At 45.0% G+C, this 23,043-nt stretch overlaps 2 protein-coding genes across 3 annotated transcripts in view; one reads left to right on the top strand and one right to left on the bottom strand.

Moving 5' to 3' along the window:
* Positions 1-4,457, bottom strand: part of kansl1a (KAT8 regulatory NSL complex subunit 1a) — a 19,818-nt gene extending 15,361 nt beyond the window's left edge. Inside the window, exons 1-2 of one of the 2 annotated variants that reach the window (XM_063002612.1) lie at positions 4,060-4,457; positions 557-1,794 (exon numbers count right to left, since the gene is read on the bottom strand). In XM_063002612.1, coding sequence (XP_062858682.1) covers positions 557-1,728 — 1,172 coding nt within the window. In that variant the 5' untranslated portion in view covers positions 1,729-1,794; positions 4,060-4,457. The remainder of the gene's footprint in view (positions 1-556; positions 1,795-4,059) is intronic. The other variant, XM_063002613.1, reaches the window with a different exon arrangement.
* Positions 4,458-9,484: 5,027 nt separating this feature from the next.
* On the top strand, positions 9,485-21,460 carry brsk1a (BR serine/threonine kinase 1a). The gene is made up of 19 exons (XM_063003364.1): positions 9,485-9,569; positions 10,520-10,614; positions 11,518-11,603; positions 11,713-11,853; positions 13,281-13,397; positions 14,245-14,278; positions 14,851-14,919; positions 15,023-15,169; positions 15,511-15,542; positions 16,105-16,269; positions 16,681-16,778; positions 17,608-17,758; positions 17,836-17,896; positions 19,051-19,309; positions 19,392-19,440; positions 20,010-20,133; positions 20,477-20,678; positions 20,763-20,852; positions 20,976-21,460. The coding sequence occupies exons 1-19, from the start codon at positions 9,485-9,487 to the stop codon at positions 21,182-21,184; spliced, it is 2,214 nt and encodes a 737-aa protein (XP_062859434.1). The 3' UTR covers positions 21,185-21,460.
* The last annotated feature ends 1,583 nt before the right edge of the window (positions 21,461-23,043 follow it).

Below are 23,043 nucleotides of genomic sequence, written 5' to 3'. Positions count from 1 at the left end.
CAGAGTGGAAACTACCGGCGGCCCACGGCGTCCCTCGAGCGTTAAGAGCGTAAACACGTGGTGACGGGTCCGTTCACCCGTACAGAACCCGTACAGAACCCGTACAGAACTGATCCTGAGGGAATGTTTACGCTGGTGGGTAACAGGATTCCTTTATGAGCACTCGTAACACTCACACATGCTAACTTAATAACAAATAATCAACTATTCACCCCGTCCAGGACCTTTTTACTTCAGATATGAACTAAAGTAGATAATCTGGTAAAAATGGCTGGTATGACATCAGAAAGCCACAGTGTCTTCCTGTGAAAGTGCCACAACTTCCTTCTGCTAGAGTGGTTACTATCACGATCATCGTTATAATGATCTACTTCCTTCTAGACGTGGATAATAATGGAGAGATGCACCGGAATGTTCAGCTTGGTTCAAAACTAGAAGATCTATTAGACCCACCGTGACCCTGACCAGGATAAAGCGGTGGTGAAACACACACCGAACGTTCCCTGAATTCCAGGCCTATAAAGCCGCCGCTGCTAAAGCGTTTGCTAATACTCACAGTTTGATGTGGCGTTGCTGGATGTCCGCTCTGCTAAGCTCCTCCTCCTCCACGTCGCTCTCGCCGCCCGAGCTGCTCTCGGTGGCGTCGGAGTCGAACCGCGCCTCCGCCGCGTGCAGGCCGGCGGTGCCGCTCAGGTGCAGCTCGTCCAGCTCGGGGGCCACGGAGCCGTCCCTCGGGAGCGGGGCCGTACGGGCGTGGCGTGAAAAGCCCGAGAGCTGCTGGTGGACGTGGCGCTCGACCTGCTTGGCCTGGACGACCTGGAGCCGCTTGCACAGGCGCTGCAGCCGCGCCGAAACGTCCGTCTGCCTGCGCTGGCTCTGCTGCACGCGCTCGCGGAGGAGGAGCGCCTCCACGCCCGAAGAGGGCGTCGAAGAGCACGGGCGCGGGGCGCTTCGGGGCGGCGCCGGGCTCTGGGGAGGGTCGGGGTGCTCGGGGTTACTACAGTTCGCCTTCCTAAGCGCTTCATCGCTGACATGATGTGACCGACCACTAGGGGGCGCTTTAGATTTGACCGCTGGACTCACAGACGAGTCGTTTACGTCCGTGGCCTCCGATACTCTCCTGAGCGCGTGCTCCGGCCTGGAGTCTCCGTTTGGCGTAGAAAACGCCGGCGCGACGCCTCCAGACTTAGAGGAGACCTGTAGGAGAGACCGGGCGCTGGCGGGTGGCTTGGCGTTGTCACCGTTCACCGTTGCCACGCTGCCTTTCTCGGGCAGCGCCGTGCTGGGCACCGCCACTTTCTTAGCCAGCGCGTTGACCGGAACCATGGTGCCGCCTCCTCCTCCCGTCGCCGCTCCTCCGTTGGCGAGAGCTTTGGGCTGGCCGCCGCTCAGAGCTTGACGCAGCAGCAGATCTCCGTTCAGTAAGCCCCGCCTCTTCAGCGCCGACGGTTTGATCAGGACGCCCTCCTCGGCGACAGGAGCCACATGCGAGCACAGATAGGACGCCACCAGCGGCTGCAGCTTCCCCAGGCTCAGCGGCTCGGCCAGCGGCTCCGCACCGTTGCAGCGGCGCCGACGTCTGCCGTCGGCGCCCGCCGTATCCGCCGGGGAGACGGAGGAGGACAGGAGGAGGTTAGCCGAGCTGCCGTTGCTCTCTGCGGCCAGTTTCAGGCGGATGTGGCGGGCTTCGGACGGGGCGTCGGTCAAAGCGGGCGCCATCGCGGCCATGCAGGGCCGCGGGAAGGGCACAGCGGCCTGCTTCTGCGCTCGGCAACGCCAGCCCACCTACAAACCCTGAGAGACACAGATACGAGAAGAGCGTCAATCGAGCACACGGAGAGTCACACACCCATCTCCATTATCCACCCATTTCTGTGCAGTACCACTGATCAGCCAGCAGAGGGTGTTACTGCAGCAGTTACGAGTAACACCTACAACCCTCCCTCCCTCAGACAAGCCTGGTCCGCTGGTAGCATGGTCTTCGGGAGGGAGACGTTCCTAAAAACAGTGGACATGACTGCAATTCTACAACGATCACAATTATTTAAGTTTAATTGGAAATGTATGGCAAATTCCAATGACTTTTGTTCACATTGTTTAGCATTTTATCAGATGATTTTCTATCCTAAGCGACTTACAGCACTGTGTACGGCATAATGTCTGAGCAGTTGAGAGTTTAGGGCCTTGCTCAAGGGCCCAACGGTTGCAAACCGGCAGTGCTGGGGCTTAAACCAGCGATCGCTAGTCCAGTACCTTAACCACTAGGCTACAACAGCCTGCACGTCTTAACACGCATGTTCAAAGGAAAACATGAAGTGTGGTGTAGGTTGCACACACTGCGATGAAATCCGTTTCTGACCTCGAATATTTACGTACGTGTGTGTGTGTGTACAGCGCGCCTGACCAGACCACACCACACCGACTGCACAAACATGCTCCAAATAAAGCACATTCTTCATCATGCTGTCCAGTTACGGTCGGGTACGTGCATGACCCGGTCCGAGCTTCTAACAGGCCGGGGTTTAACCAGAGCCGGACGATTCTCAGCCACACAAAGTGCTGAATGTGCATCATGCAACTGGGTTTCACTCGCTTTCATTACACACTGTTCCTACACCCGGACTGCAGTGTGTGTGTGTGTGTGTGTGTGTGTGTGTGTGATAAGGGAAATACTGTAAACACACACCAATCAGTCCTTGACTTCAATATCTGACCTTACATTTCTCTCCCCAAACTGGTTATAGTGATCCAGCTCTGCGATAACATCTGTAAGTCATTTCTAAAGCAGTAAATAATGGCGGAATGTTTGTGTTGCCATAATAAATAGATCAGAATTACAAACCTAACAGCTGCTTAATGCTGCACAGTCTAGACTCACTTCTGTTTCTATTGTTTATTCCTTCCTGGGAGCTTAATTACAGCCTGGAATAGTTTTACAGGCATTAAATGCAAACAAAAGGGAGGTAACATGCATAACAGCGTTATAATGTTATATAACAGCACTAGTGTGTGTGTGTGTGTGTACACGTGTAGGTGGGTAAACAAGATCACACCGTTCCGTACAGTCGTGCTGATTCGACTCACTTTTTTACCACTTCACATAACCAAAGACCACTAAAATATTGGACCAAGTGTCGATCTGTCTAAATTCGTGTCTTGCCTACATTTTAATCCCGTATTTGTTCGATTGTGACGAGTCTGATCAAAGATAAAAGCCAACATGTACTGACTGACGCGCTGTGCGGAACACTGTTAACACTAACGAGAACAAAACAGCCCAGCCTGATGTTATTTCTGGTCTTTTTGGGAGGGAAGCAAACAAAAAAAAACTGTTTGTATGTGTGTGTGTGTGTGTGTGTGTGTGTGTGTGTGTTAACTTGAGTGTAGGAGATTAAAAATAAAAGAAACACCACAGAGATCCAACTGTACGGAACACCGTGTGTACGCGCGTAACAAAGGGTAACAGTGTTCCGCACAGCGCCTCAGTGTTCCAGTCAGCAATAAATCACCGACAAGCTGCTCATCTTCTCTCAAAATAACAAGAATTTGGTTTTGTAAGATTATGTACTACGAGGAAAACCGCTCACACGCAGTAGATTTGATGATTTGATGATAATGTACGTGTTTCTGTTACCGGTAACATTAATCCGTACAGCACGGTATCGAGTCCACATTGGCTTTTATGTGTTAACAACCTGAAATCTTACAAATCTAAGCTTAAACGCGGACTAGTTTATGCTCTGGTGATCAGGGTGAGAAGTTCTGGTGTTGACTTGTAGTTGAGGAAAGTGCGCGGAGTCGGTTCGTGCTGTGCGGAACACTGTTAACACTGCTAACAATGTCATGTAGGCGGATTAGTTCATTTCCACGCCATTATTCAGGTACAGATCAGAGGGGGAATAAACAGCGTCCATATTCAAACATGTCAGGAGGTGATTTATGCTCATGTAACGTGTATAATCCGCTCTGTAATGGCGTGTTCTGTGTGAGGCGGGTTTCTGAGCTACTCGCACCCGCCGACAGTCTCTCACACACACAAAGAGAAAAGGAGGAACCTACCACGTGACGGGCGCGAGGGAATTTCGGTACCGATTCCACACACGTACCGTAAATAACGATATTAAACCGAATCAGTCGCGCTCTTGTGCATTCCTGGAGCTCCGCTGCGTACCGAGCGGCTTCTTACGCGAGTCCCGCTTTCACAGTCACGAAATGGGCGAAAGTGCCGAGGCTGCAACCCCGCCGCCCGTCAGCTCAGCAAACCCGACAAAATACTCCGAAGTGCGCTGTTCCATACACCACAATCCGGCCCGCCCGCGCCTCCGGGAGCGCTCCCCTCACTCCTCGGCTCTGTTTCGGACCGATCCGTGCTTTAAATCTCCGGCTTCACGCTCATTCTCTCTCGCCGTGTGTGGAGCAGATGAGCGCGGAAGATGGCGGCCGCTTCTTCTCCTCTCAGCTGCTGTGGCTAAACAGCGCGCCACTCATGCTCGCGGGCTCACGCGCCCTCGCGCGAGGCGGCCGCCAGGTGGCGCGCGCGCCAACAGCAGCCCGCCCTTCCCTCCCGGTGTGACGAGAATGGTTGACGCTGTGCAAAATGACGCGTTGGGTTCGAGTGCGCATGCGCGTTGCTCGTTTCGTCGTTTGTTTTTTACTACGATGAACCGCCCGTGTTGATTCTTCAGATGTTTAAGGAGTCAAAACTAACCTGTGTGTTATTAACATTGTTTAAAGGAATATAATATCTAAACCAATCATTTATGTTAAGATACAAATTAATATTTTACTATATTATGATATAGCTTTTACCAAAGACATTTTTATTACAAATAAGGTAAGGGAAGTAACACACTCAATAAAAATATCACTAAACTTAATAAAGATATAAATACCGAATGTACATTTTGTCACAAATATGAAGAATCCCTTATTCACTTATTTTGGATTAACTTAAATTCCAGGTGTAGCTTAGTGGTTAAGGTACTGGACTAGTAATCCAAAGGTTGCTGGTTCAAGCCCCACCACCACCAAGTTGCCACTGTTGGGCCCTTGAGCAAGGCCCCCAATCCTCAATTGCTTAGATACAATACTGTCACAGTGCTGTAAGTCGCTTTGGATAAAAGTGTCTGCTAAATGCTGTAAAGCAATAATTTTATTATTAGGAAAATTAACCCTAATTTTAAATTTTAAATTGAATTTATTCTATCTGGGATATTTAAAAGTGATATATTGAATTTGGACGGGATTTAAATTTCAACACTTTTAGGGCATCATTTATATCTTACATTACTACATTAAAAGTACCTTAACACTGCTTAAAATCTTCTCTCTCCCTTAATGTTTATACAATCATTCAATTGTATTATTTATAAATTCCTGCCTTAACTATTTTTATTTATTTTTTATTTTTTATTACTTTTATTACCTCGAGCAATTCTTATGTAATTATTGTCTAATTTACATTGTGTACTTTGTATTTTGGCTGTGATTTAATTTAATCTCATGTAATAAATGTGTTGTTCAATAAAGGAGTCAAATCAATCGACTCGGCTCACTTTTAGGAGTCGGTTCCTTGTGCTTGCCAAACGGCTCAGTTCATGGCAGGTTTTGGCAAAAGGATGAAACGTGTGGTGAGGAATCAGTGCCAAACTGAAATGCAATCACTACAGTGGAAACTGCAGCACACACACACACACACACACACACACACACCCCATTTCTGTTCCTTAGTAATGTGCAGAATATGTGCCAAAATTCCTCTGCTTATGTTAGAAGCACCGCACGGTGTAAAGCAATAAAGCAATAAAGCTGTGCCTTGATTTAATTTCACAGTCGATTGTACACAATTCTCACACAAATTCTGTGTTTTGTTCTGTAAATGCAAACCCTCGTGTACTGTTTTTATTTAAGAGGTTAAGTAATGTGAAAACAATGTAATAGAGGTTTCACCTTTCATTTTGGCACGTATACCGCACACCACTATTGGAAAAGCAACGACGTGTGTGTGTGTGTGTGTGTGTGTGTGTCTGTGTCTGTGTGTGTGTGTGTTGCATTGCACATTTTTCCACTGTAGTGACTGCATTTCAATCTGGTACTGATAATCTTTCTTGTCAATAGTAACGTCTCACCATGTCTGTCTAACATCACTGGAGGAGAAGTGATGTGAAATTAGCTACAAGGATTTGCCGGATGATTCTGGGTAAAGATTGTTTGCAATCTCCTTTCTGTGTGGAGTTTGCATGTTCTCCCCATGTCTGTGTGGGTTTCCTCCTGGTACTCCTGTTTCCTTCCACAGTTCAAAGACCTGCAGTCACAGCAACTGGAGCTTGAGCTAGCGACCTGTCCGGGGTGTTTTCTGCCTTTGGCCCGATGAATCAGACCCACTGCAACCCTGACCAGGACAAAGAGATGATAAAACAGACAATGAGTGAATGAATAATTGATTTTTAAGTTGATCATTTTCTAATCTACTGTATTCCCGACCGTGTAATAAAACGGTAACGATGCAGGGTTCTGTTCTGTATATGATTTAAAAACTTAATAAATAAATATAAATAAATATAATTACGCCTGTAAATACCAGCCAGAATACTGTATTTTACAAGAGCTCGTTGCTGAGCTCAGATTATCAGTCATTCTAAACATCATGCTGACTCTGCACGGTGCTGAATTTAGCATCAACTCTTCAGTAACTTATATCTGTCATTTAAATATAGCTATTCTGAAAATGCAGGACGGGCCTAAAGGGCAGGACGGGTCAGACTTTCATCACCAGAGATCAGATTATTATGAGCTCGGTGTCTTTCATCCAGTGTACCATTAATTAATGCACACAGTGCACTTTCTAACATAAAACAGCATCTCTCAGATTTATAAAACGTTTAGGATGATTATGAATCAGGATCAGGAGTCAAGGAGCAACAAGGGTCACAGTGGGTCTGATTCATTGGACGAAAGGCAGAAAACACCCCGAACACACAAACTCACAGTTAGGGTAAATTTTAGTAGCTCCAGCTGTTCTGTCTGCATGTTCTTGGACTTGTGGGAGGAAACCGGAGCACCCGGAGGAAATCCACACAGACACAGGGAGAACATGCAAACTCTACACAGAAAGGAGCCTGTCCGCCCAGCCCAGGGAATCAAACCCAGGCCTTTTTTCTGTAAGGCAACAGCGTTACCCACTACCTGTACATTATGAATCTGTTGTATTGCTCAGGTCGTTGTTCTTTGGGTTCTAGGTTGTACCTGCGTTCCTCACCGCCTCTGGTACCGGGACAGAACCATTTTAAAGACTGTTGGAGCTGTTTAGTTTCTGTTTTTGTCTGAAATGTTGTGTAAGATGTTTTATTGATGTCCCTGATATTATCCACGTCCATGTAAACATTACAGCAGAAGATTTATATTCAATCATAAGACTAAGTATTTCTTTGTCAAATAAACACTGTTATAAAGTTGTTTTTTCTTTCTAATAAAATAAATGCAAACTGTGTTCTCTTAAAATATGTGATTAAGACTCTTTCAAAATTATATTGATACCAAAACATTGCGGCTAATTTTGCTAACAACGTGATGCCATTCCATTTGGTTTGTTTACTCATAAAGATTTAAATGAACCTACTAATATGTGTTAAAGTTCTTATAATAATGTTTTTATTTAAATGTTTACGTGAATAGAAAAGATGTGAACATGAATTAATTACAATTAAAAAGTTATAAATTATGTAAATAAACCGTCGATGGCGTGAGATATAGTTGAAGTGGAGTAACAGCGCCCTCTTGTGGAACTTTCACTGCAAAACATGAGTGACTGGGTTACAGAGCACGGCACAGTAAAAAGGGGTAAAATAAACAGTTTAAGTAATAAGAAACATAACAAACATGAATATGCATATTTGGGAAATGTCCTTAAAATTTATATAACTGTTTTATGAAATAATTATATGTACGTGGATGTTTAATTGTTAAACGTTACGCCAGTGTGTGTATCTGCCCTGTGATGCACTGGAGACCAAATTCATGATTATCGACCATAAATGTGACCGTAAAAGAGTTCTACAAAACTGGATTCAGTTCGCGAATGTTGAGCAGAATAAAGTTGGTCGTTTTAACGTAAATCTGCTCCAAGCCAACACTGGTCCCAGTGACGCCCCCTACTGGTGCACTAGAACAATGCTGTAGCCAAGAACTGAACCCTGGCAAACATTCCTGTCATTTCAATAACTGATGGGAGCTCTGACGGATCCTAACACACAAAACACATAAAACTACTGAGTAGAACATGTTTATTTATAAATTGTACATTTTCAGTATATTGGGCATCTTCATATAAAAATGTTAAACATCTCTGAATATTGGGATTGTTCTATATTGTGATAAAATTTCTCCAGATCTGGTTGTAGGTTAACCAAAAAGGAGAACCAAAATTCCACTCAATGCACCTTTAATTGCTTGTTGGTGTGGAGGGAGGAGGAGGGAGGTGGATGGAGGATGCAGAAGGACCCGGATCCTGATGCGAGAGAGCGAGAGAGAGAGAGAGAGAGAGATGCAGGATTTGATCTATTTATCAGAAATAGTCTATACATTTATATTTTATCCGTCTCCAAATGCGCAGTTAGGAATGCGCAACACTGAGTGAGCGTCTGATACAGATTCACATGGAGAGATGAACGGATAAAGGGGGAGGACACCACACTAATGAGAGAGAGAGAGAGAGAGAGAGAGAGAGAGAGAGAGAGGAGTGAGAGAGGAGGGTGAGAGAGAGAGAGAGAGAGAGATGCTGTGATGATGCTGTACAGGGGGAGATGGAGGCTGACGGAAGGCTGATGCTTGTTTTGCCAGGACCGGATGTCTGGATGTCAGCTAAATGCACCACCGTGTTTCTCTCTCCAGCATTAAATGGCGGAATTTAAGGCTGTTGGATCGGGACGGGATGATTTCGTGCTGTATTTCGGTGTAGGATGCTTGTGTGCTTGAAGGGGGACACGCTGCATCCCTCACCTGTGATCAGGCCTTTTGCGCATTGAGCATCCGGTTTGTGTTTCCGAACAGCACAGCGTCCGTGTGTGATGACTTTCAAACGGATCATGATGATGAAGATGATGATGAAGATCGAGTCTGAGGAGCCCTAATGGATTCTACTGGAAACACTAAAGGATCTTTACCATGGTAATATGAACTCGTCTGTACTTGAATGGGACCAGATGCACCGTGCATGAGAATAAAGCTGAACTGTATGGGTGCGTAAAGAAGCTGCACTCCCTCACCCCGACTATTATTATTATTATTATTATTATTATTATTATTATTGTAATCACACTGATTAGTAAATGATTAATGAGAAATCGAAATGAAACTTGCAGCAACATTCTCCCTCCCAGGCCGGGCCACATGCACCATCATCAACATTCACTGATCACATCAAACCACAAACCTGAAAAAAACACACAAAGCTAAAGATAAAATCCGACATTAAAATCCCCCCAACATGTCCAAGGACCCGTCCTGCAGCCAGGGGGCTCAGTATGTGGGGCCCTACCGGCTGGAGAAGACTCTGGGGAAAGGACAGACAGGTAAGGAGTCATGCTTTCAAAATCTACATTTATTTTCTTTATTTCAAGGTGTAGTTTAAAAGTGTAATAGTGTTTAGATGTTATTTTCTGGTTTTCCCTCTACATCACTGCTACAAAGCAAACCAGTTTAGCACCCAACTGTAACCCTACAGTCATTCAGTTATTGATTTATTCATTGTTTTCCTTTATAACATTAGAACTTTAGATATTAATATTATACCAAAATAAAAAAACAGAGCAAACGTGACTTTTGTAAGCACACAAACTCATTAATTATATAGAAATTATATAGAAATGTACAGTTATAAAAGGATTATGTACCTAAATGGTCCAGTTTACTACAGTTTAGGTTTGTACTTTACTATATTATGGATCAGACCCACTGCAACCCTGACCAGGATAAAGTGGTAGTAAAACACACAATGAATGAATGTTGTGGCTTAATGGTTTGAATGGTTAATCTACATCATTAAAATGGCTTGTATTGTGGTTATCTTTGTGATTTTACTTACATAATTGGTACAGTGGGAGCCTAGTGGGTGGAGCTTTGGGCTATCAACTGGAAGGTTAAGAGTTCGAATCCCAGCTCTGCCATGCAGCCACTGTTGGGCCCTTGAGCAAGGCCCTTATCCCTGTCTGCTCCAGGGGTGCCATACGACGGCTGACACAAAGAAAGAATTAATTGTACTGTACATGTATGTGTATATATGACAGTGTGACATGATGTACAGTGTGATAAATGTGTTATAAAGGACATAAATCTATAAATTAAACATGGTAAGTGATGGTAAGTGAGCTGATAATCTGTACTTTTATTAGTTTTATTATCAGGGCTGATCGGTTACAGATTCGGCACAATTAACACACGTGTATAACCTTGATTTTCCTGAATGAATTTCTGTAATGATTAAAAGCTCTTCAGCACTTTAATTCTTGTATTTATCTAAAAGGTTTAGTGAAACTTGGAGTGCACTGCATCACGGGTCAGAAGGTGGCCATCAAAATAGTGAACCGAGAAAAGCTCTCCGAGTCGGTGCTCATGAAGGTGAGCGAGTTTATTTTTCTCTCTCAAACCTCAACTACAAAAATGTTTCATAAATCATAAAACGTCTTCTAACTTTGTCAGAAATGTACAAAAACCTTGCGTCCCAAAACAATCCGGTCAGGAATGTGTGACGTGTTTCATTCTCTTCAGTCTTTATCTGATTTCTAATGTTTCACTGATCAATTTCATTTAGTTTAGAATCTGATTCACAGGCGTGTTCCCCCCTGTGTTCCCCCCTGTGTTCCCCCTCGAGTTCCCCCCGTGTTCCCCCCTGTGTTCCCCCTCGAGTTCCCCCCGTGTTCCCCCCTGTGTTCCCCCTCGAGTTCCCCCCGTGTTCCCCCCTGTGTTCCATCCCATGTCCCCCCCCCCCCGTGTTCCATCAGCGTTTCTATTAATTTCCAATTTTTAAGGTGTGAGGAACTGAGGACACTGATGGTTGCAGGTTTGTGAGTGGAATTTTTCTCCGTTCTTGCTCGATACGAGACTTTAGCTGCTCAACAGTCTGTGCTCGCCGTCGTCTGATTCTCCTCTTCATGATGCACACCGGCACATCATGAAGAGGAGAATCAGACGACGGCGAGCACGGACTGTTGAGCAGCTGAAGTCTCGTATCGAGCAAGAACTGGATTGCAGGCAGGCCACTCAAGCACACGCACTCTGTGTTTATGAAGCCTGACATTGTCCTGCTTAAATAATCATGGACTTCCTGGTAAAAGACGTCGCCTGTCTAAATATCCACTCTAGCTCCTGTGCACTAGTGAAACTTTACGTTCTAGTCCCTGTGTACTAGCATGACTTTACTGGGCTCGACCTTTAACCAACGATAAAAGAAATAAAAGAAATGAAAGCTAACATGACTGGTTTTATCTTGATCCCTCCGTCTCTGTACCTTCTTTAATCTAGGTGGAGAGAGAGATAGCAATTCTGAAGCTGATCGAGCACCCGCATGTTCTGAAGCTGCATGATGTTTATGAGAATAATAAATACCTGTGAGTCCTGATCACTTCTATATATTTAATAATGAATGATTTAGTTTGTATATAAAGCGTTTGTGATTAAACATGTGGGTGATTAAACGTGGGTTTTGTGCGCTGGCAGGTATCTGGTGTTGGAGCACGTATCCGGCGGTGAGCTGTTCGACTATTTAGTGAAGAAAGGACGACTGACACCCAAAGAGGCTCGAAAGTTCTTCAGGCAGATCATATCAGCGCTGGATTTCTGCCACAGTCACTCAATCTGGTAAAAACACACCACAGAGATATAAATATAAAGGGGACAAAGTCATCAAGATAAAAACTTTGATTCTGGGGCGCTGGGGCAGTGCATGTTTGAATCCCAGAGGTGCTATCGACCAGCCGGGCGCCTATGCAAACACACACACACACATGATTGGCTGTGTGTCTGAGGGGACAGTGGTTGAAGCTGGGTTCCTGGTCACTGCTGTAATCCTGACCTCTGCTGGCCGATCGAGGCATCTACGCAGGGGGTGGTTAATCACAGATAGCAGGGCGTGGCTCTTACACGTGATGCTGCGCTGTAAGATCACTTTCATGGTAGTATAATACAGAGGAACCTCTCGCAAGAAGTGTACTGACTCCAGTAGTTCAGGAATCGTCCACTAGGCGGCGCACGTCTGTCTGTTTACATGGGTGAGAGGCTTTATTTTGTTGGGAGGCTTGCTTCGTTCTCGCGTTTCTCTGTGTTTTATGCTTCATTTTTGTAAGTTTTAGTGCTCAGTTCTGCACCAGCGCTGCTCCAGACCCAGAATAATAGAAACTCTGAGTCCCACTAAACCATCACGGCAAAAAACCATGAAATTCCTCCCCAGTAGTGCAGCACAGCAGTTTTAATCTTTATTTACGGCTTTCACACGATATATTTACAGATCTATTCACGTTGTTCGTGTTACTGTTGATCAGATGTGCATGTTTAACACTTTTATGGACCTCAGTGGTGTGTTTTTAGATATTTTAACCCCCCTGGAATGAAAAGAACCCTCACTTTTTCAGACAGTTGCTTTTCACGGACCAGTGCTCCCCCTTTTAGTCCGTTAAATCAAGGTTGCACTGTATATACAGATAACAACTTTAATGTACAGTAATTTTACCTACCTAAAATACTTTAGTTTGTATTATTTACATTTTCATTTACATTTTCAGCATTTAGCAGACGCTTTTATCCAAAGCGACTTACAGAATGAGTGGAACACGATGAGCAATTGAGGGTTAAGGGCCTTGCTCAGGGACCCAACAGTGGCAACTAGGTGGTGGCGGGGCTTGAACCGACAACCTTCTGTTTACTAGTCCAGTACCTTAACCACTGAGCTATCACTGGCCCTATTATTGGTATTATAGTGAACCTTGAGCTGCTGTAATAGTGGACTTTCCTTTTGGGATTAATAAAGTGATCGATATATCTGACTATGAAAAACACGACCCTCCTCAGTCAGGAGAGAAAGATCAGCTCTATTTTTGGGTGAAAAGAGCAAAACTGAATAAATATAATAGAATATAATGAAATGATGAATGACTGGATTCTGCTCCTGCGTGAAGCTGCATGACTGTTTATATGAACGGTGATATTATGTGCTGATGGGTGTCAGTCTGACCCTCCCGGTTAAAGAATTTGGGCTGGTAATCGGCGCTCTCGTGTGGTTCCTCCCTCAGTCACAGAGATCTGAAGCCAGAGAATCTCCTGCTGGACGAGAAGAATAACATCAGAATTGCTGACTTCGGCATGGCCTCCCTACAGGTGGGGGAGAATCTGTTAGAGACGAGCTGTGGGTGAGTTCGCTGCCCAGATCTGCTCCTGTAGTCTCATAGTAGTCATGTGTGACCTTCTGTTGATATTTAGCTGCTTATTAAAATACTGAATCAGTCGGATGAAGGTTCAGGTGACGTGCAGTAAGAAAACATCACTAATTCTGGACCGGACGTCTCTCTGCGTACAGAACTGAACACTTCTGCCCACATTGACAGGATTGTATTTTGTACTTTGCTGTTTATTCATCCTGCTGTTCTTCCACATCCTGAAGGTCTCATTTGAATCCAGATTTGGTAACTAGAGAGGTCACTTAAGCACACAGAACTCACTGGCATGGTCAGTGGTCCCAGTTTGAGATGACCTGTGACATGACCGACTGTGCCCATAAAGGAATGCACATCACCAGCAACCACACATAGACAAGACTCTGTGATGGGTATAACCCACACCATTACAAGTCTGTCTGACGTAGAGCCTGAGTTCTGGGGGTTCAAATCCCAGTCTGGTCTCACAAATGAACCTAGACATTGAAGGGAACACATCAGTGCACCCTTAGTGCAGGTCCTCAACCCAGTCACATCAGAAAGGGCATCCGGTGTAAAAGCTGTACCAAATCAAACATGAGGTGGAGCTGAAAGTGATCTACACCGGGCAGGTCCTACCATCTTTGTGAACGCTTTACCAACCTTCAGCTTCTTACTTTTGGTGAGCCTGTGCCCACTGTAGCCCCAAATCAAGTCAGTCTGTTTATTCTCCTCTAATCTGGTCACAGAACTGCCGCTCACTGGAAGTTTTTACACCATTTTGTGGAAATCCTAATGTGATAATCAGTTTGTGATCTCATTACGTCTCGTTTCTTTCCTTCAGGTCTCCTCACTACGCCTGTCCAGAAGTAATCAGAGTAAGTCCCTAAACTCTTACGCTTGAATTCTCGTTCAGTTATAAAGAACTGTCACTGCATAGCTGAACCACTTTATATCAACATACTACTGGATGTACTGGAGAGTGCTGATCTATCGGGGTAAAGTTGTGGTGCGTGTTGAGTTAAAGATCTTTCTAACTGGCACATGCTTCTGTGCAGGGATTACACTGGAATCTGAAAGTTAGTGAGTAAGAGGAATCCCAAAATATGATGCAGCTCTCAGGTACAGAATCATGTCCTTCTGCTTTGCCAAATTTGGCCAGCAGATGGTGCATGGAGGCGCAGAGGATTGACGTGTTTATCTGTCATACTTTCTCATTCTGAACGCAGCCACACCCACAATTATTATTATTTTTATTTCAGTTTGTTTTTAATTGAACTGTAGAGATGATAGGAAACATTGACGGTGGAAAACATCTGTAATGATTGATCTGGGTGTGATTTGTTTACATCACAGTGACCCGGCGGTGTAAGAGGCGTGTGTAAACCTTTATATCGGCTGTAGGTGGCACTCATACAGGAATAAATCAGGAGGTTGTGTGTTTGTTTAGGGTGAGAAGTATGACGGGCGGAGAGCAGACGTGTGGAGCTGTGGAGTGATTCTGTTCGCTTTACTCGTGGTGAGTTTCTCTCAGCAGATCTTCATCCTCCTCTTCTTCACATTAAATCCCAAATATTTCTTGTTGTTATTCTTTAATCCTGACTGTGTACTCTGTGATTTAGGGCGCGTTACCCTTCGACCACGACAACCTCCGACAGTTGCTGGAGAAGGTGAAGAGCGGCGTCTTCCACATGCCCCACTTCATTCCTCCTGACTGCCAGTCTCTGTTACGTGGAATGATCGAGGTGGATCCAACCAAGAGGCTCACGGTAAAGATTCATTACAGTTTGTTTACTGGATTTATCTGAGAATGATGGGTTTGTTTTTATTTTGGAGGCTGAAGGTCTGGTACGGTGGTGCAGACCAACCTTTGGTGGGTTTATAACCTGGAGACGTATCAGCTCCTCGTGTTCCACACTCACTCAGCTCTTTGGAACCAGTTCAGTTCCAGTTTGCATGCTGATTCTGAACCCCATGACTGACCGTGCAGTGCTGCTCCTCTCCCAGTTCTTTCACTGTTTATACTGAAGTGTTGCAGTTTGAGCTACAGCGCCACCTGCTGTGTAGAGTCGGTACTAACTGCTCCGTCTCCTCCTCTGTTTCCCTGCAGCTGGAGCAGATCCAGAAACACGCCTGGTACCAGTGAGTATCGACTCCTTCTGTCTGAGCCAAACTGGTGCAGTGCAACTGCATAGGCTGCATGTGTGTGTGTGTGTGTGTGTGTGTGTTTTCCATCGGTGTGCATTATTAGGACATGTTATAAACACACATACGATTCTAATGAAGCTTCTCTCATTCAGCAGCAGCATGAGCCTGATTATTAACAAAAAGATGAAACCAGCAGAACAAAATGAGCTCAACAACCTCGTCAGGATTAGTTTATATAGTTCTGAACATATAACACAAGATATAAAGCAAATTTAGCACAAACTGAATATTCCAAACTGTATATTTTAAATGTAGAATGCAGTAAAGACCGGATTGCTAATTTCGGCTACAATAGCGGCCTCTGCTGGCTGGTCGAGGTGCTGCACAGAGACAGTGAATAACAGAGAGCAGTGCCTGACTCTGATCCCTGAAAGCTGCTCGGTGCAGGTGAATAGAAGCGGTAGTGTGTGTGCAGTACACGGGTCCTGAAGCGTCTGTACTCGTTATGTTTTAATGTAGATGGTTCTAGAGTTTACGGGTGTTGTGTGTTTTCCAGGTCGGGTCGTAACGAGCCACACCCGGAGCAGCCGCCACCCAGGCGTGTGTGTGTGAGACGAATCCTCTCTCTGACCGAGCTGGACCCGGACGTGTTGGAGAGCATGTACTCGCTCGGCTGCTTCAGAGACCGAGTCAAACTCAACCGAGACCTGCAGTGTGAGGAGTGAGTGTCACGATCCCGCTCAGATCCCGTTCAGATCCCGTTCAGATCCTGCTCAGATCCCGCTCAGATCCCGTTCAGATCCTGTTCAGTCCCACATGTTCCTCCTCCAGCACCTACAGATCCTCACACACTCTCAGACATCATTAAAATAAACGTGTTACACCAACACAATGTATGATAAAAAACACCAGCGCATTAACAGCTACAATAAGTGCCTGTACATTAGGACCAGCAGCTAAACTGTGCCTGATGATGATTTACTGATTATTATGCAGATGAGGGATCGGTTAAACATCGGGCTGGTGGAGGTTCCTCGTAGTTCACGTGTTGAATGCAGCAGATCTGATCAGCGTAAAGTAAGTTTGATTTGATTTTTATTAAATTTACTAAATTTTTCCACTTTTTATTTAGGGAGAACCAGGAGAAGATGATTTATTACCTCTTACTGGACCGTAAGGAGCGCTACCCCAGCTATGAGGACGAGGACCTGCCGCCCAGAAATGATGTAGGTCAGTACAGCGGAGTGTCCGGCAGGAACGGTGTGATCAGTTCGTCTAATGCTTCAGGGGGAGTATAATAATCTAATAATATTAATAATAATAATAATAATAATAACAACAATAATAATATTAATAATAATAATAATAATAATAACAATAACAATAATAATATGAATAATATTAATACTACTACTACTACTAATAATAATGTAATAATAATGTAATAATAATAATAATATTTGCAATAATACTAAAAAATAATAATAAGAAAAGATAATTAAAAAAAATTACAATTATGATAATCATGATATAATAGTAATTATTATTTTTTTTATTACAATAATAATAAAAAAAGGAAAAAAATGATGATAATATTAATAATAATGAGTACAATATTTGTATAATAATAATAATAATAATAGCACAATGAATATAATAATAATAATAATAATAATAAAATAATTGGGATGGATTATCAGCTCGATTCTAAAAGTATTCTACCATACTGGTATAATAAAACAAAATTCATCACTTCAGAGAATGTGTTTCCACTGCTCCAGAGTCCGAGAAGGATGTGTTTTACACCAGTCTAGCTTAAACCTTGGCACTGCAATCTTAGGCTTGTGTGCCAGCCATAAAGACCTTTATTGATCTCAAAGACCGTTATTGATCTAAAGATTCAGTAATGGAGGATAGAACATGGACAGACTGATGTATTGGCAGCCCATGACCGCGTCTCTGGGCAGTTAGAGTTCTTGTTCCTGCCCTGTTGCTCTGTTTTTGTATTTATGTTTGCATGTGAACGTGACCACCTGATCAAATCCGTGTGTTGGTGCAGATCCTCCCCGGAAGCGCGTGGACTCGCCCATGCTGACCCGTCATGGTCGTCTCAGGCCGGAGAGGAAGAGTCTGGAGGTGCTGAGTGTGACGGAGCAGGGCTCCCCAACACCTCCGCGCAGGGCGCTGGACACCTCTGCTCACAGCCAGAGGTACAAAAACACCTCATTACAAACCACAGGGCTGCAGCCCTACAGGGATCGAGTCTAACACCTGTACTCTGTTCCAGATCACGGTCAGTAAGCGGAGCATCGACTGGTCTCTCCTCCAGTCCTCTGAGCAGTCCCAGGGTAAGAGAGGAGAACCGAACACAATCACTGGCTCATTTCCTAGATTATAGGTTTGATATGTGTGTGTATGTGTGTATGTATTCATGAGGGTGTTGGGAGGAGAGATTAAAGTGATTGAGATGATTGAGATGATCTGAGCATGTGCAGAGGAGGGGTGAGAGTTCTATAGGGAGGTGGTGAGGGAGGACATGCAGGAGGTTTAGGTGACAGAGGAGGATGTTCAGGACAGGACGAGATCACTGTGGCGCCCCCTAGTGGGAGCAGCTGGAAGAAGAAGAGTATATATGGATGGATAGATGGTTTTGGTGTGTGTTTGGTCGGTTGGATGGATGGATGAATTGTTGGTTGGATGTATATAGATGTAAACATACGTTAGTTGACCTATAACAGCGGGGTCTAACAGTTTAAGGTTAAAGGTTGAGGGTAGACCTTTGGGTGGTGCAGCATCTGATACTTCAGCCACCTCACAGAGAGTTTGGGCTCCCCAGTTTCAATCTCAGCGGTGCTACCAGCCTGTCTGGGCACTGAAACAGAACATTTGGCTGTGTCTGAGGAAGAAAAGGTCAGATAAAGATTCATCTTGTTGATGCCAAGGCGTGTTTCAATCATTAGAGGAACCATAATAAGGAATCAAGAACAGATGGGTTGGGGTGTGAATACTTTTTAGGGCAATGTGAATGATTATGAAGATGTTTAGATGTTTTGACACTTAAACAAGGTTCCTGCTGTCATTATATCATGATTCACTGGAGCCCAGCACCTTCTTTAACCACACTCTCCACATGACCTCCATCCACCACAGCATCCATCTCTCATCTCCACTCCTGTCTTTCTCTCCATCTTCTGCCTCCTGTACCTCACTCTGCCCTCACCCTCCCTGTCCATGCCATCAGAGCCCAGTCTTCACATTTAGCCGATCGGAAGTCGCCGCCGCCGCCACCAAAGCCTGCTCGGCGAGCTCGGGCGACTCCAAAACCCAGACGCTGCCATCTAAAACGCCGCCTGAGCGGCCACGCCTCAACTCCATGAAGTCTCTTCCTCTTCGCTCCTCCACCTCACGCTCGCCCTCCCCATCTCCACTGCTGTCACCCATACCTCGCTTCCTCTTCAATCCCGCCAAATCCGCTAACAAAAGCTCGCATCCCGTGTCCCAGGTGACCCCTCAGGGATCGCCTCTGCCCACACCTCTGGGCACCCCAGTGCATCACCCCCATCCTCCCCCTACCTCCTCCTGCTCTTCCTCCCGTGCCGAAGGAGGAGGCGTCGGCTCGCTCTCCCTGACGCCGCCCACCAGCCCGGGAGGGGGCGGCGCCAGCATGGCGGCCAGCAGCTCCGCCCACTGGAGGACCAGACTCAACTCCTTCAAGAACAACCTGCTCGGCTCGCCGCGCTTCCACCGCCGCAAGCTGCAGGGTGAGTGGGGTCGTCACGAGGGTCACGGGATCGTGTTGTGATGTCATAATCACGCCTTCGTTCTGGCTTTGTGTTGTTCTAGTGCCCACCTCAGAGGACATGTCCAGCCTAACGCCGGAGTCCAGCCCTGAGTACGTATCATTAATAATAAATACAGACGTTTAATGCACTTCACTGAGGGCGCATTAGGAGGACACGCCCATGCATGCACACTTTTTGTCTCTGGGGTTTTAGGGGTGAGAGAAAGTACATTATTGCACCTTAAACTCATTTAAGGAACATAGTACACTGTTGTCTGTCCAGTAAATCTTGTAATACTTTATATACAAGCCCAATTTCCAGAAAAGTCTGGACGGTTTTTGATGCAGCGGTGGTATTCCTGAGCCCAGGTAGCTATATTTATTACAGTAGCATGAAGGTTTCTCATGTAACATCGTCTGAGGGTCTCAATGTCACACATTTTTAACAGCTGTTTCAGTTCTTGCCCTGTGAATCTTTTTACAATATTATGTACAGTAGACGGTGAAAGACCATCTACATCAATCTTGCGTTGCATTATGGAACCATCTAACCAGGCTGTCAGTATACAGGACCACCACAGGACTGTCTCTAAGCAGAGGGATGGTTGTGTGTCGGGGGGGTATGCTGGGGTGAGATACCTGTTACCTGGCATTAACTGGGCGTGTCCTTTTCCCCCCAGGCTGGCGAAGCGTTCCTGGTTCGGCAACTTTATCAGCCTGGAGAAGGAGGAGCAGATCTTTGTGGTGATCAGAGACAAACCGCTCAGCTCCATCAAGGCCGACATCGTCCACGCCTTCCTCTCGGTAAGTCTGAATCATCCCGGATGTGACGGTTACTACGCCAACTCTACATCACCTGTAATCACCTGTTACGTAGGTAACTAAGGTCCTGGATGTGGTGTGAACGCTGTATAATCGGGCGTGTCTGTTCCTTCAGCCAAAAACGATGGACGTATTTGAGTCTCTGTAGAACGCAGAATCATGTGCTGATCAACATTACCAGAGAGGTTCTACTAAAGTGATGCTTAGATTCACCAGATGGTTAACTGGTTAATTTAGTAACTAAGGGGGCAAATACTTTTCCACACAGGGTCAGGTAGAGCTGAACGTTATTTTCCTTCAATTACTGTGTTTATTTTCTGTCCAGATCCCATCCCTCAGTCACAGCGTGGTGTCCCAGACCAGTTTCCGGGCGGAGTATAAGGCCTCCGGGGGCCCGTCCGTCTTCCAGAAGCCCGTCAAGTTTCAGGTGGACATCTCCTTCTCAGAGGGCGAGAGGGAACGAGAGCGAGAGAGGGAAGGGAAGAGAGATTATGGGATCTACAGCGTCACCTTCACCCTCATATCAGGTGAGAAGGAAGCCCGTGGTCCTGACCGCCCTCCTCCGTGTGGAGCTGATGTTTCCGGGTCTGACCGGGTGTGTTTGTGAACAGGTCCGAGTCGCAGGTTCAAGAGGGTGGTGGAGACCATTCAGGCCCAACTGCTCAGCACACACGACCAGCCGTCGGTCCAGGCCCTCGTGGGTGAGTCTCACCTGAACGTGTATGGTATACTATAGTAAAATGTACTGTACTGAGTGTGTTTGAGTGTGTGTGTGTAAACGAACGTCACTACAGAAGCCGTACACACTTTCCTTACTCACGCAGCACCACGACCCGCTCTCGTTCCCGCAGACGAGAAGAACGGACGCCCACACGGAACCCCCAGCAGACAGAACTCGCGCCGCTCCGAGGGCGGGGCCGACCGCTGCGAGTGGGTGGAGCGAGGAGAGGGCGGGGCCCTACTCCAGAGGAGAGGTTCGGCCAAGGAGCGGAGCCGACTGCTCTCCTCCAACGGGACCCAATCACAGCCCTGAGAAATACCATCCAGTATCAGACACGGCACAACACTCACACGTCACCCAACACCACACCACACCACACCACGGCATGATGGTAACATCTCACGCGGGTTTATTTACAACGGGGCTTAAAAATTCAGCAGAACGTCATCAATACAAGAGATCAAATTAATCACAAACCCTGATTAGATTTAAATAGAGCTGGATGAGCTACAGATGAGCTACAGATGAGCTGGAGCGATAATCAGGAGGTTTTATTCTCTGTGCTGGTAATCGGAGTTACGACTCATTTAAGTGACAATTTATTTATCATCATTATTGATACTAACAGGTTAAAATATAAACCAGTTTCTTTTTGAGCACTTTAGCTGTTTAAAGTTAAATAAATAAACGCAGTAATCAAATAGAAAACAGCATGTGAGTAAATGATCGTACAGTAGATCAGTGGTTCCAAAAGCACTGCGACTGATAAATGATTTAGAAACGTGGGTAAGCATTAACTCAGTAGTTAAGATATCAGACTAATAATCAAAAGGTCATTGATTCAAGCCCCTCCACTACCAGGTTACCACTGTTGGGCCCCTGAGCAAGGCCCTTAAGCCTCAATTGCTCAAACTGTATTTGCTCACAATAATAATAATAATAATAATAATAATAATAAAGTCACTTTGGATAAAAGCATCTGCTCAATTCCGCAAATGTAAAAGTGAAAGCACTCTGCCTCCATGCACTTACATCACAAAATAAACAACAAATAAATGTTAAAACCAGTTATAAAATAAAACTTTTCTTATCTTTATTAATAATAAAGGATAAAATATCAAGCAAGAACAAAGAAAAAAAAACTGAAACTGAAATGTAAAAATTTTTTTAGGGGTTTGTATTTACTCAGTATTTGTATTTACACAGTTTTTTGGCCAGTTCAACTGTTTAACTGGTTTAATAACTGGTTTAATATCTGATAATCCACCTGTGTGTTCGATCACTACAGTGTTTGGAATCTCAGATTTTTTAGTTCGTCTGTTTTCACAGAAAAGCAAAAACGTGCATGTACATGATCCCATCCAGACCAGAACGAAGTGTTTATAATGTGAGAAATGTTATAAATCACAGGTTTAGATCATCACACTCATCACAGTAACAGGTTCAGGTTCATGATTTCTTCACTCCTGCAGCTTCATTCACTTAAATGAGTCGTAAAGAAATAAATCAGTTATTAAATGTCCAGCGCTGTGATTCAGAGAATACAGGCTGAATGTGAGTTTCTATTTTATTGGTCAGAAGTGACAAAATTTGGGATTATTTGGATGGAGAGGTGCGGGGGGAGGGGGGGGTAGCATGTAAAATTATTCTTAATGCCAAACCCTCTGACTAACGTTTATCTCACTCACGTACAGTAATTTCATCCAGGAAGTTCATCCATCACCCCATTATCACAAACGGCTTTAAAATAACCAGCGAGGGTCGTCGAGGAGTCTTTTAAAGGCTGAGCCTTCATGTCGTTCTTGGTTAGTAGCGGTTTGGTGAAGTTGGTGTTGCACAACTTTTACCTTCAGTAAATGAACTGATCAGTTATTTTGTCGTCCTTTAAATTTTTACAGTAGTGAAATAAATTGGTTCAGAAATGCGCAGCTCATGATGTCTAGCTGACCAAGGAAATAGGAAACTAACTCTATAGAGAATAAATCAGAACACTCGTGTGCAGGGATTAAGGGATTTATAGAGAATCTGAGATGAGTTCCAGTGATTTAATGATCATCCTTACTTAGTTCCACTCAGCGTTCATGTTCACATCGTCTCCGTTACGGTTCCTCAGTCAGCTTTGTGTTTAGAGAAGAGAGGAAGGTTCTAACGTTCCTAACGTTCCATCCAGA

This window comes from Trichomycterus rosablanca, chromosome 10 (genome assembly GCF_030014385.1).
Source record: "Trichomycterus rosablanca isolate fTriRos1 chromosome 10, fTriRos1.hap1, whole genome shotgun sequence".
NCBI classification, from domain to species: Eukaryota; Metazoa; Chordata; class Actinopteri; order Siluriformes; family Trichomycteridae; genus Trichomycterus; species Trichomycterus rosablanca.
This window is presented reverse-complemented; position numbering and strand designations above follow the sequence as displayed.